The sequence below is a fragment of the Canis lupus genome, chromosome 1, assembly GCF_048164855.1.
Source record: "Canis lupus baileyi chromosome 1, mCanLup2.hap1, whole genome shotgun sequence".
NCBI lineage: Eukaryota > Metazoa > Chordata > Mammalia > Carnivora > Canidae > Canis > Canis lupus.
This window is the reverse complement of record NC_132838.1, coordinates 86485387-86497789: the sequence shown is the minus strand read 5'-3', so window position 1 is coordinate 86497789 and position 12403 is coordinate 86485387. Positions and strand designations below refer to the sequence as shown.

Below are 12403 nucleotides of genomic sequence, written 5' to 3'. Positions count from 1 at the left end.
TATGCTGTATTTATTTTAAAAATCTGCATATAAATAGATGGACCCTCACAGTTCAAACACATTGTTCAAAGGTCAAATATATTTTGAGATATGTATTCAGTCTTCACATGTTTCCATATCCTATAGTGATAGCATTTTTGTTCTGCCTTTACATCTTAACATTTTCATTGTTCTAGCAATAAAGAATTAGTAGACAACATATTTCAAAATTTAATGTAAATTATTCCCAAATCTTATTTGTTTACTTAGTTTAAGCTATGGCAGAATTAAAGTTTAATGGATTGTTACTAAAATGGATTAATAACTTTTAAAAAAAGTTTTATTTTAATTCCAGTTAAATACAGTGTTACATTAGTTTCAGGTGTACAATACAGCAATTCAACATTTCCAGAGATCACCCTGTGCTCATCATGACAAGTACCCCCCTTAATCCCCATCACCTATTTCACACATTCCCCTACCCACCTCCCCTTTTGTAACCATCAGTTTTTTCTCTATAGTTGTCTGTTTCTTGGTTTGTCTTTCTCTCTCTTATTTTTCCCTCTGTTTGTTTTGTTTCTTAAATTCCACACAAGTGAAATCATGTGGTATTTGTCTTTTTCTATGTGACTTATTCTGCTTATATTATACTCTTTAGCTCCATCCATATCATTGAAATGGTAAGATTTCATTCTTTTTTCATGGCTGATTAATATTTCATTACATATATATTTGTATATATATTTATATATATCACATCTTTATTCATCAAAATGGACTAATAACTTAAATAGATATAATAAGACTTATCAAGGAAGTGGGTGATCCTCTGACAGTACTCTTGAGATAAAAGAAAAAAAATTTCTATACAGGGGTATCTAAGGACATAGAAGACAGTTGAACATAGAAGTGAACTGCAATCGAGGGATTATTACTTAATAGGCTATTGCTTTTAATCTTTGAAGTGCAGGTAGACATTGAGAATTATATATATCTACCTAGAAATGCAGAAAGAATCCTGGAAATATAAAGTATATTTTATTAGTTATAGATGTATTTTTCCTATAATAAAACATATTAATTTACTTGACACTTATTATGCAACCTCATTTAGTAACTTTGGCATGTATACTTGTCAAACATAGTATTTCAATTTAATTATGATTAGGGAATTTTTAAAAAACAAAATCACTAAAAATCAGGGGTGCCTGGGTAGTTAAGCGTCTTATTCTTGGTTTTAGCTCAGGTCATGATCTTGGGGCCGTGAGATCAAGCCCTGCCTTGGGTTCCATGCTCAGTTCAGTGTTTGCTTAAGATTTTCTCCCTCTTCCTTCTCCTTCTGCCCCTCCACCTATTCATGCTCTAAAAAAAAAAAAAAAAAAAGAATAAATGAATGAATAAATAAATATCAAATAAATAAATAGTTGCCGGTTTTAAATTCTTTTCATTGTTAGTCTGTGTCTATTCTATGTTTAGATAAAGATCTTTTCTTTGAAGTATACTACAGACTGAATATTGGTCACTAAAAACAAAAGCCCAACCTCATCTGCCTAATATTCCATTTATCTCATAAGTTTTGGCTTTATTTTGTCTGCCATAGATGTGGCTGGTGGTTATTCATCTTCCATGCTTGATGCAATCAGAAGAGCAGTGATGGTTTCCAATATCCTCTTAATTAATAAGATAAATGAGAAGAGTCTCACCCTCAAAGAGGTCTTCCGACTAGCTACTCTTGGAGGCAGCCAAGGTAATGGCCATTATTTTATTTGTCTCTCAAACAGTATTTATCCGTGCCAACCTGTGTCCTCGGAAGCCATATGAAGACACTCAAGAGTAGCATCAGCAGGCATCTCATATTCATGGCTGTTGCATCTCATTTAACACACTCCAAAATTAATGAGTAATGTTCAGACATGTGGTAGAGGTATCATTTCTCCAGCAAGTCCCCTGGCTTTGGCAGAAGACATGTTCGACACACAATGATATTAATTGCTTTAATGGATATTTGCAATGGTCATATGTACATGAGTTCTCTAAAATAATAAATTCTTTTCCACTGAGTCAAGTAACACTCTCTATTGGCCTGATGATGATGGCATAATATTATTAGTAATAGTAAAAATAATAGCCAAGGCTTACTGAACTCTTACCAGGTAAGAGGCACTATGTATCATGCTTTCTGTGTTCTTACTCCATCCTTACAACCACTGCCACTAATTCTATCTTACCAGCGAGGTACCGGAGTGAGGTGGACCCAACTGTCAAGCTATGGAGTACCATGGTTGGAATCCAGAAAATCTGATGCCTGAATGCTGGTTCCTAAGCTTACAACTGTGTTATCTTCCCACTGTGAATCCCAGCTCAAATGATGGATTTTGTTGATGTATTTAAGGATACTAATTACCCAAAGCTATTTAAAAGGAAAAAGATGTAAAAGGATAGTTGGTTAATATGTAAACACTCTTCCTCAGGTTTTTCTGGTTCTCACCTGTATAATCATTTTTTTTTAATGGAAAAAAATAGAGATTGGTCATTGTATTACTTTCAATCACTTCAGTGTTTTGGGGAATCTGGATGTATGATGGTGAAAATAGCATAATACCTCAGGGAGCTAGTGAGAAATGAAAACATTCAAGTAGAGACAGATGTAGAGAGAGAGAGATTTCTGAGCTACCCTGGGTCTCAGAAATGGAGGATGATAGAGGCTGAGAGTATCCTCTGAAGAGAAACCTTCTGGCTCTTTGAATGTTCTGGGCTGTGATGAATGCCATACAAAACATTTCAAGGAAAACAAGCCAAGGTCATGCTCTTTGCATTTTCCTGCATCTTATGATGATGTCATTTTCTAAAGTTCCAACTATTCAGTCACCCCTGTTTTAAATAAGTGTGGCACTCCCGTGTTTGTGCATCTGAGTTTGTGTCGATGCCCTACACCTGATCTTCCTGGTGCAAACGGATTGTACTTAAGTGCCTTTTTAATTCTAGGCTGTCTGTGAGATGCTTCATCAGAATCCTGTATGTCATCAAGCTGGCATGGGGTGCTTACCAAATCATTTTTATCTTGCTGTGTAGCTTTTAAATCCATTTTCTGGGCCTCTGAGCTTACTGTGATGAGATTTCTTCTCCTTAGCCTGTGCCTCTGTGAGACTACAAGTGGAATGAGATGAATGGATTGCTGTTTAAATTGTGGCATCTCCCCAGCTTATCACACAGCCTTTCCATTTATTCTCAAGATCAAGATGAGCCTAAATCACCTTCACAGGACATCTGCTCCAAAGGCAGCAAAACTGCATTTCCTGAAATGCATCTGAATCGCTCACCAGCCCTGCTGGGCCTCTTTGCAATAATCTTAATTTAAACAATTTACAAATTTGTGAGAGTGATGGTGTCCTTTTTTTTTTTTTTTTTTTTTGATTAGCACATGCCTGACTTTCCAGATTCTAATGATTAGCTCAGTTAGTGTATGTATATATATATATATATATATATATATCCCATCAAACTCTGGCAAATTAACATGGTTATCTAGCCTGTTAAACACACAACAATTTTATGTTGAAAGCAGTCATTAAAAACTCATATTTTGTTATGCTTCATTGTCAAAGGCAAAATGAAGTATAATTGGCAAAGGAGGAGAGAATTTCCAGTGATTTTCTATTACATTTGGTCTTCCCACACAATTAGTAGGAGTCACCTAACTGCCTTTAACATTTTCTAATTACTTTTGCACCCTTGTCTTCCTTTAAGAATTCTTTAACTAAAAAATCTTGTTATTTTCTGAGAATAAAAGAGTTGCCCTTTTAACAATCTTTTAAGAACAAGTAAGATTTCTTAATCAGTGCTTGGAGAATTGCCAAAAGGCTGATGGATATCCATACAGAGATATATAACGTACCAGATATTGTCTAATGGAGATACCTGATCCAGTATTTTCACATCAGACTATATCTTGATGGTGACGGAATTCAACCAAGACATGTAAAAATGCAGATGCACTCCAGCTGGCCTTCCTTTTATGCATGCTTCCATTGGTAGCTCAGTGTACACTTAGATCATAGGCTTTAAGGAGCTTTAGATTTAATGCTTTTATTGACTAGGAAAGCCAACAACTCCCATCTTCTGAAACTAAATCATAAAAATGACATATGTTCTTCCTTGACGTCCAATATTCATGGGACATGAATTCTTGCTATGAGATGGATCAAGTCAATAGATAGTATTGACCTATCCTATTTTAGAAAACCATTCTTCTCTGGCAACCAATAAGTCTGAGGTTACAGAGAAATTGGTCTGCTTTCTAAAGCATTGGCACTCTTGAGTTACAAGGATCTATTTACTTTCAGAAGTGAATTTTCTCCATTTGGAGGATTTAAACTAAGGAACTTATGATGGATATGCCTGCATTGGCAAATATGCAAAAGGATACTTATTTCTTATTTATTCGAGGTTCATTTCACTGCCAAGAAAATAGATCCTGTCAGCTGTTTCATAGAACAAAAAGGGCAAGGAAAAGAGTTGGCGTGTTGGGGGAAGAACAGGAGGGAAAAAGAAGAAAGATATTATGTCTATCGTCACGTTTTTTAGAGGGATGAATGGAAATCTTAGACCAGCTGGACTGTGAAGTGCGCTGATAGAGCTGAAATAGACAGACGCGGCATCTGAATTATAGATCATGGTGATGAGGGGACCTGTTTTTATTCTCAGATTTTGCTTTCTCTGTGCTTATTCTGCTTTCTGTGTGTCAACGTTTTAGGATCTCTTAGAATGAGAGAGTTTCTCTGCTTCACATTAAGATACTAATTTTTTCTAGTGATATGTTAACTGACTCTGTCCTTCTAAATGAGGACATTTTCACCATCTGATGACTCAAAATACTGACTGTTTATTCCTTTATTCCACCCTATAGCCCTGGGGCTGGATAAAGAGATTGGAAACTTTGAAGTGGGCAAGGAATTTGATGCCCTCCTGATCAACCCAAAAGCATCTGACTCTCCCATTGACTTGTTTTCTGGGGATTTGGTTGGTGAAACCTCTGAAGTAAGTGAAATAAATTTCATCAAAAGTCATCTTTTTCATGAAGTAGTCACATTATCTCTCCTGGAGGAAATAAAAAACAAAACCAGAAATGGAACCATTTAAAGGGATGCAGGAGGATCTTAAAAGGGAAGCTAGAGCCTTTTCAAATTATTATAATTTGTCAATATAATGTTAAGAATAATGGTAGTGACAAAAACTTATACTTTGAACATATTTGTATATTTGAATGTATTTGACTACAAGAAGCCCATTTCTTTTTTTTTCTTTTTTCTTTTTTCTTTTTTATTTTTTTCCCATTTCTTTTTCATTAATGGAAGTAGATTGTGCCATTGAGAAATAAATTTATAAGTCTGCTCTTCTAAATGCACACAATATATCTTTTTCTTATTACTTTATTTTGCATTTTAGGCTGTAATCCAGAAGTTCCTCTACCTAGGTAAGTGGATATATGTCTCTGTACTAAAGAAAACCTTTCCTTGTCTCTTTCTTGCGTACGGCTTCCTGTATGTATGGCATCAGAAGTTAAACTCTATGTGTGACCATTTTATTTGATTTATTATTTTATTTTAACATTCCTCAGCATTAAGCCCATTTATGGCACACTATTTAAAGGCAATATTTGAAATGCCCAGGCTCCTTTGGAAGATAAATCCAAAGCTGAGGAATGGCAGGCCCAGGGGAAGAAGCCATCATGTCCCTTCCTCCTCCGTTCACTCTGTACCCCCCACCCCAGACTGCCCTACCATGTTGTATTTGTGATAAGTTTGTGATGGAGTCTCTGCATCCATATTTGGTGTGGTTTTTTAAAAAACATGTACTTACATTTGGTTCTGTTCACTGAGAGAGAGAAATAAATGGTACTGAAGATTTTACTTTGCCTCCCACTTGGTCCAGGGAGCTCTGAGTCCTGGGTGAACTAGAGATGGGAGAGATGCAGGTGCCATTTCCAGAGCCCCTTCCTGCAGGCCCTCCATCTTCCCATGCTGAGTATGATTCTGGGATGTAAAGATGAGTGTTTCCTTTATAGTCGGGGCTGGTGATGCAAACCACTCCCAACTGAAAGGGCAGCCCATGGAAAGTCAACTCAACTTTCTGTGATTTCTGCTTTTGGTGCAGAATTCAGACCCTGATATTCCAATTCAATGCAGCACCCTTCTTGGTCATGTCCCCTTGTTCAGATTATAAAACAGTCTGAGAGAAAAGAGGCAGCCTTTTGTATTTTCCCTCTCAGAAGTGGTATTTATTTTTAAATCCTTTCTAGTGGCAATTAAAATATTAACTTATATAGGGGCGCCCGGGTGGCTTAGTCAGTTGGATGTGGGAACTCTTCATTTCAGCTCAAGTCATGATCTTAGGGTCATGGGATGGAGTCCCCACAGGGCTCCATGCTCAGCAGGGAGTCTGATTCTTTCTCTCTCTCCCTCTGCCCCTCCTTTCAGTCACACTCTCTTTCTCTCTCTCTAATGAATACATAAATCTTTTTAAAAAATACTGACATAGAAACATTTTATGAATGATTCCTTCATTTTTCTTTCAGGAGATGACCGAAATATTGAGGAGGTTTATGTGGGTGGAAAGCAGGTGGTCCCCTTCTCAAGCTCAGTGTAAGATCCTTGGCCTCTACCGGTTCTCCTGGGATCATGTGGTTCTGCATCTCTCTTGTGCCCAGGCAGAGTTAGGAAGTCAAAAAATAGTATCTTGTTCTTGGGATGACTATCTCTTTCTGTGTCTAGTTAAAATATTCACTTGACAAATCGTTTGAAGGAAGTTGCGCTAATCCTCAACTCTCTGGTTGGGAGGATTCGAAATGTCTCCCTTTTGAGCTGTTCAGATTGACTTTAAGCTCAAACATAAGGGAATGTTATTCCTGGTGGTGTTCTTATTATGAGATTTAAGTAAAATCGATTTCATATTTGGAAATGTGGAGAGCAAAGATATTCCTATATGGCTAGATATTTTGAGCTAATCAGTGTGACAATCAGAAAATGGAAAATGAAACCGTGGATATATTTTTATGAGGGAGAAGAAGTTAGACTATGAACAAACATTGGAAAATTACTTCAGATTATATTTGAAAATTATATACTGAGCATATTAATTTTAGGAGAGAACTTGTTGAATTTTAAAACGTGTTTCTAGATTGACCTTGTGTTCTGGAAATTTGCACTTAATGGAATTTGCATTTCAGAGATTTGTTATTGTTGTGCTTTGCCTTCTTTGGGGATGAAATGTCAGAAATTGAATGCCACATGCTTTCTTAATATAGTTCCGTGCTTCAAAGTGTTTGACAGAGGTTGGGTGTTAAAGATTTAAAGTCTCTTAGGAATATTATTCATATAACTACATGGCACAAATAGTGGTATTTTTGTGTATTTCAAAATCACCTTAATGTATAACTATGCGATGCTATTATTGCTTCAGTGTTATTTGAAAAGAAACAAATTCCATACTCCACTGTTGTGTAGACTGGAGTCTTCATGAACTGGGGCCAGTGCTGGGCAGCAAAGAGCTGTCAATACTAAAAGGAAGGGCTTCATTGAAATGATGTGTTCTCCCCAAGCATTATGTCATGATTGCTGGAAATTACATACTCTGATACCATTCTGGTAGAACTTTAAAATGAGGGACAAATTCAATTAAAAATATGAAAAATCTTTAAACCCTGTTTACTGAAAGTACTGTATTTTTCAATTTATCCTGTTGTTCTTTTAATTCCCAATAATTTTCAGGCCATTAGGATTTTAGGAAAATGAAAACTATGTACATGCCCCACTTAATGTTTATATGAATGGGACTTAATCTCTCAACTAGGCATCTAGGAACATTAAACAAAGCAAAGAGTATTTTTATGCCTCCTAATATAGTGTACATTCCCATCACCCACAATTAAAAGCAAATTGACTTCTTGATAAACCCTGAAGAAGTATTGATGTGAGTTTCTCATTTAATTCCATTAATACTTTAAACTGACATGGAAAAGGAATAAATCTTCTTAATATATCATAACACTGATACCTAGGGGTTAAGTGTGACTCCTTATAATTTACCTTAAAGAACTTTATGTGATATAATAGAGTTAACTCCATATTGACAGAACAAAATTCCCCCACTTGTACTAGAAATTTTATCCTCACAGAAGTTATGCTGAATCAGCAGTAATTTGCCCACATTTTTTTGTTTTTCCTGGTGGAAACACTTTTAGATTTGATTGTGTATACACACCACCCAATGACAGAACAGATTTTTGGTCTTATTTTTATTTTTTTAAAGACTTTTCTTATTTGAATATAGTTGATACCCAATTTGGGCTTATTGAAAACACACAAGCAAACAGAGTTTGTGTTGTGGGATATAAAGTAACTCCGTAAATTTAGTTTCCAGTGTCCCATTCCTCTATTTCCAGAATTCCCACTTTCTGAGCTATGTCAGAAAATGCTCCACTAGTCCCCTCGCCCCTACCCCCCACCCCATTCTCTGTAGTGCTGGTGAGTGTCTCCTGCTCTGTCCCCTGATCCCTGCTAAAGGAACATGGTTACCTGATGTCTAACCCACATGCGTGGGCTTAAGAATTTGGAGAAGATGTGCAAGATCCCCTAATAGGCAGCAGCTATATGCCCAGCCTTTGCAAGTTCCTATGCCTTTATCTTCCTTAAGCATGTACATTTTGATGATGAGCATCAGTGTTCATTTGGATGAAGGTTTCACATGCAGTGTATATAAACAAGCACGGCAGCAGCAGCAGGAAGAGTGACCATCTACAACCAGTCTGTCAAGCATTACATTTATCCCTGGGAGTATGTTAAGACCTGAGTATCTTTCCTAGTAAAAATAGAATGTGTTGACATGTTTACGTGTAGTTCAATCTCCCTGCATCTCTTATAACTTGTGTTTGGTTTCATCAAGGGCAGTGTTTCTGAGTGTTACATTTGCTTTTTTCAGTATGACTGGCATTGGCCGTACATGTGGCTAGATGCTCTACACTTGGAAATGTTGGCTTTGCCTACTGTGGCTTGACTTTCTGAATCGTGGCAAGGTGGTATTTCAAGCCCAACTCTATTTGTCACTTTATGTCCGAATATTTTGCTCTCTGACAGGAAAGAAAGAATTAAGACTTCTTATCAGGCTCCTGACCTCGCCTTGCACTATTTTCCTCTGCTCTCATGGTATTTTTAATGGAATACTCTTTAGTGGGTAAAAATGGATTTAATAGTGCTGACAGTCATACATTTAAAAGATATTTTCTACCACAGAACACAAAAACAGGCTAATCGGCTAAGGTGAATTTAATTTCCAAAAGGGAATGAAACATGGGATTAGGACCTGAGAGGTTGTCCTGGTCATTGTAACCTGAGGTTGAGACTGCTCCCTTCATCGGCTCCTTTTCAGATTTAATTGTCAAAGGTTCTGGAATCCAAGGGAATATTTTAGAACTAGCTCCCTTCAAGCCAGGAGGAGGTCTCTCTAAGCTACTATTGTGAGCATTGAACCCGACTGAATCTCTTTTTCACTTCCCTGAGAAGTGGCTGGAAAGTGGTTGGAAACATTCCTGTTATGCTTAACTGATTTTGGACTGTGCCCTTGAACATCCCTGTTGGCAACCACAACTGAGATGTCAGAGAGGTGACATAATGGATGTGAGATCCAGCAATGTATTTTGAATCTTCACTCCCTTCCAGACTCTTCCTATTTTTAATTTTTTCACCTCAGAACTAGACATATGGAAAGCTTTCAAGGCAAGCTGGAAGGCACATTATATCGATTCTACCTTGTGCTATACATGGAAGATATCCAGAACTGGATGCTTCTGTAGCCTAGTGGACATCTTTACATTGTTGTCCATTTTTTTAAGTTGATAATATTGTTGGGCACATTCACATGTCTAAAAGGAGCATTCTGAGTTTTTAAAAGGTAGGCTAAGAAATGTATCATGGCAGTGTCTTGAAATAATTTTCAAATTACATGGATTGTTATGAGCTTCTGAGATTTTTTTTTAAAGGCTCAGAAGAGATATTTGCAATTTCAGAACAATCTAGCCCCTTTAGGTATGATTTTGGACCCTAGCCCTTTTCAGTGTCTCTAAAGAAAAAGTGTGGAAAGAATTGCACTGATGAACAGATGCTATCAGAAAGCCCTCACATTGGACCCCCTGTGTTTTCTTGCTCAGCCTCTCCCATTCCCTCCCACAGCCCCAGGGGTGAGAGAGATCTAAGAGCTGAGGGGTTAGTTTGTATCTCTCATCCAAATTTACTGAAATGCAAAAGTTGAACAGGCCAGTAATGGAACTCAGTGCAAATTCCAAGACGGATTTCAGAGTCCATGCAGAGCAAGTGACTTGAACAGATGTCATGTGGCATTGACTTACCTATTCATTTCCTATTCAAAAGCCTGTCAGAAAGCATTCTGTATCAAAAACCACCTTACATTGTATGTTAAACTCCTGATAGCTGCTCTTAAGAATATGTATGTGTGTATTCATGGGGACATTTTTACTCAATATTTGTATGATTTGCTTATTGTTCATGTGCTGAGTGAGCTCCTTTGTGCTTCAGACAAAAATAAATGAGATTTTGTGTTTACATCTTTGTTGTTGTGAGTTCTATCACTCTGACAGAAGGGAGATTAATCATACAATGTTTTTCTCCTTTTAACATGAATTTTTAAAAATAGAATAGAATATTTAGCTATGGGCCAACATGTATCTTCCCTTTTGTGATAGACAATATACATGACTTAAAAATTAAGCTATAATGCCAGCCCTTTAGAATAGGATTGCTATTGCTTTTGATTTCAGCATAGTTAAATTTCATATTTTCTAAAGTCACAATCCAGAGTAATAAATGCACTTAAACATCAAGAATCAGTTCACACATGCATATATATGTACATGTGGATTTAAAACAAAAGTCTCATAAAATAATACTTTCCCTATCTGTGATGCCCTGGGCTATTTTCTGTCTCTTGCTCTATTCTATTCCTTTCTGTTCTGTGCTATTTAAGTTTTTTTTATGCGGGTAGTTATTTCCCAAATTGGTTTCTTGAACCCAGTGGGTTGTCACCTGCAGTGAAGAAGCAGGGTATCCAGTGTCTTTTGAGCTGTGCACTGTAAGTCTCCATGACTGCATTCTGTGATCTGGGCATGACCTAAGTACCTGCCTTAGAGTAATGAGGATGACTAAATGGAATAATACATAGCCAGCACTTAGGAGAGCATGTGGGACAAAGTGAGTGCTCACCATCTGGTAGTTTTTTTTTTGTGGTTTTTTTTTTTTTTTAATGAATACAGACTGAACAGAAATAAAAATAATTTAAGCTGTATTTTTATCAGTTTATTTTTTAGAATCTAAATCCAGTGATTTAGGATCTCTCTGTGCATAAAAATATTCTGGAAGGATTAAATCTGATTTTTTTCAGCACTATTATGTTCATTTTTTATTTATAACATGAAGCATGAGAAAGTAGTAGAAGATTTGGTCTATAAATTCACCCTCAAATGTTCTGAGCAACCCACTATGCATCTTTTTTCCTTCCTGAAGAACAACTTAATCAAAATACCCAGAAGAGAACTCTCAGGTGCCTAATCTAGTAATAATGTGTGCCTAATTTGTAACTGTGGGTACAGAGTTCTGTAATAGTTAATTAACAGACATGTGCAAATTATTGCATGGTACTAAATTAGGCATTTAAATAAAATAAGGTGTAGATGCAAAAATTCTTGCCAGTGGCAAAATAGGACCTGTAGTAGGATGTTTTAAGACTCCATGCTGAGGCCACTCAGTTAAAGGAACGGGATCCATAAGTATTGTCACCAGTTGGAGCAGGCTTTGGGTTCTGGGGTGTTAATTCTATTTTAAAATGAGACTAGAGGGAAAATTTTTTTTTTAATTAAATGGGTTAAGGGAAATATTCTCTGTTCTTTAAAGGGATAAACATTATTTTAGAGTATAATTAATTTTTTTCACAAATCAAATTCATCCCCTTTTACCATCAAGCCTGCCTACACCATCATTGTAAAATTACATTAGATTTGTCATACTTGGGGATCCCTGGGTGGCTCAGCGGTTTAGCGCCTGCCTTTGGCCCAGAACGCGATCCTGGAGTTCTGGGATCGAGTCCCATGTTGGGCTCCCGGCATGGAGCCTGCTTCTCCCTCCTCCTGTGTCTCTGCCTCTCTCTGTCCCTCTCTGTCTCTCATGAATAAATAAATAAATAAATCTTTAAAAAAAAAGATTTGTCATACTTTTTGTGTTTTCCATGCTTCTATATTGATTGAGTCTATATTTTGGGGTAGGAAGAGAGCTAGGTTGCTAAAAAAAGCATGGGAAAAACTTTAGTGAGAAATTTTTCCGTAGTAACTCAGAACAAAATGAAACATTTTTACCTAAACATA

At 36.7% G+C, this 12403-nt stretch overlaps 1 protein-coding gene across 1 annotated transcript in view; it reads left to right on the top strand.

Annotated features, from left to right (window-relative positions):
* The window catches only part of GDA (guanine deaminase), a 79503-nt gene extending 68911 nt beyond the window's left edge, over positions 1 to 10592 (top strand). The window contains exons 11-14 of the mRNA XM_072838119.1: positions 1580 to 1726; positions 4886 to 5016; positions 5425 to 5452; positions 6554 to 10592. Coding sequence (XP_072694220.1) covers positions 1580 to 1726; positions 4886 to 5016; positions 5425 to 5452; positions 6554 to 6624 — 377 coding nt within the window. The 3' untranslated portion in view covers positions 6625 to 10592. The remainder of the gene's footprint in view (positions 1 to 1579; positions 1727 to 4885; positions 5017 to 5424; positions 5453 to 6553) is intronic.
* The last annotated feature ends 1811 nt before the right edge of the window (positions 10593 to 12403 follow it).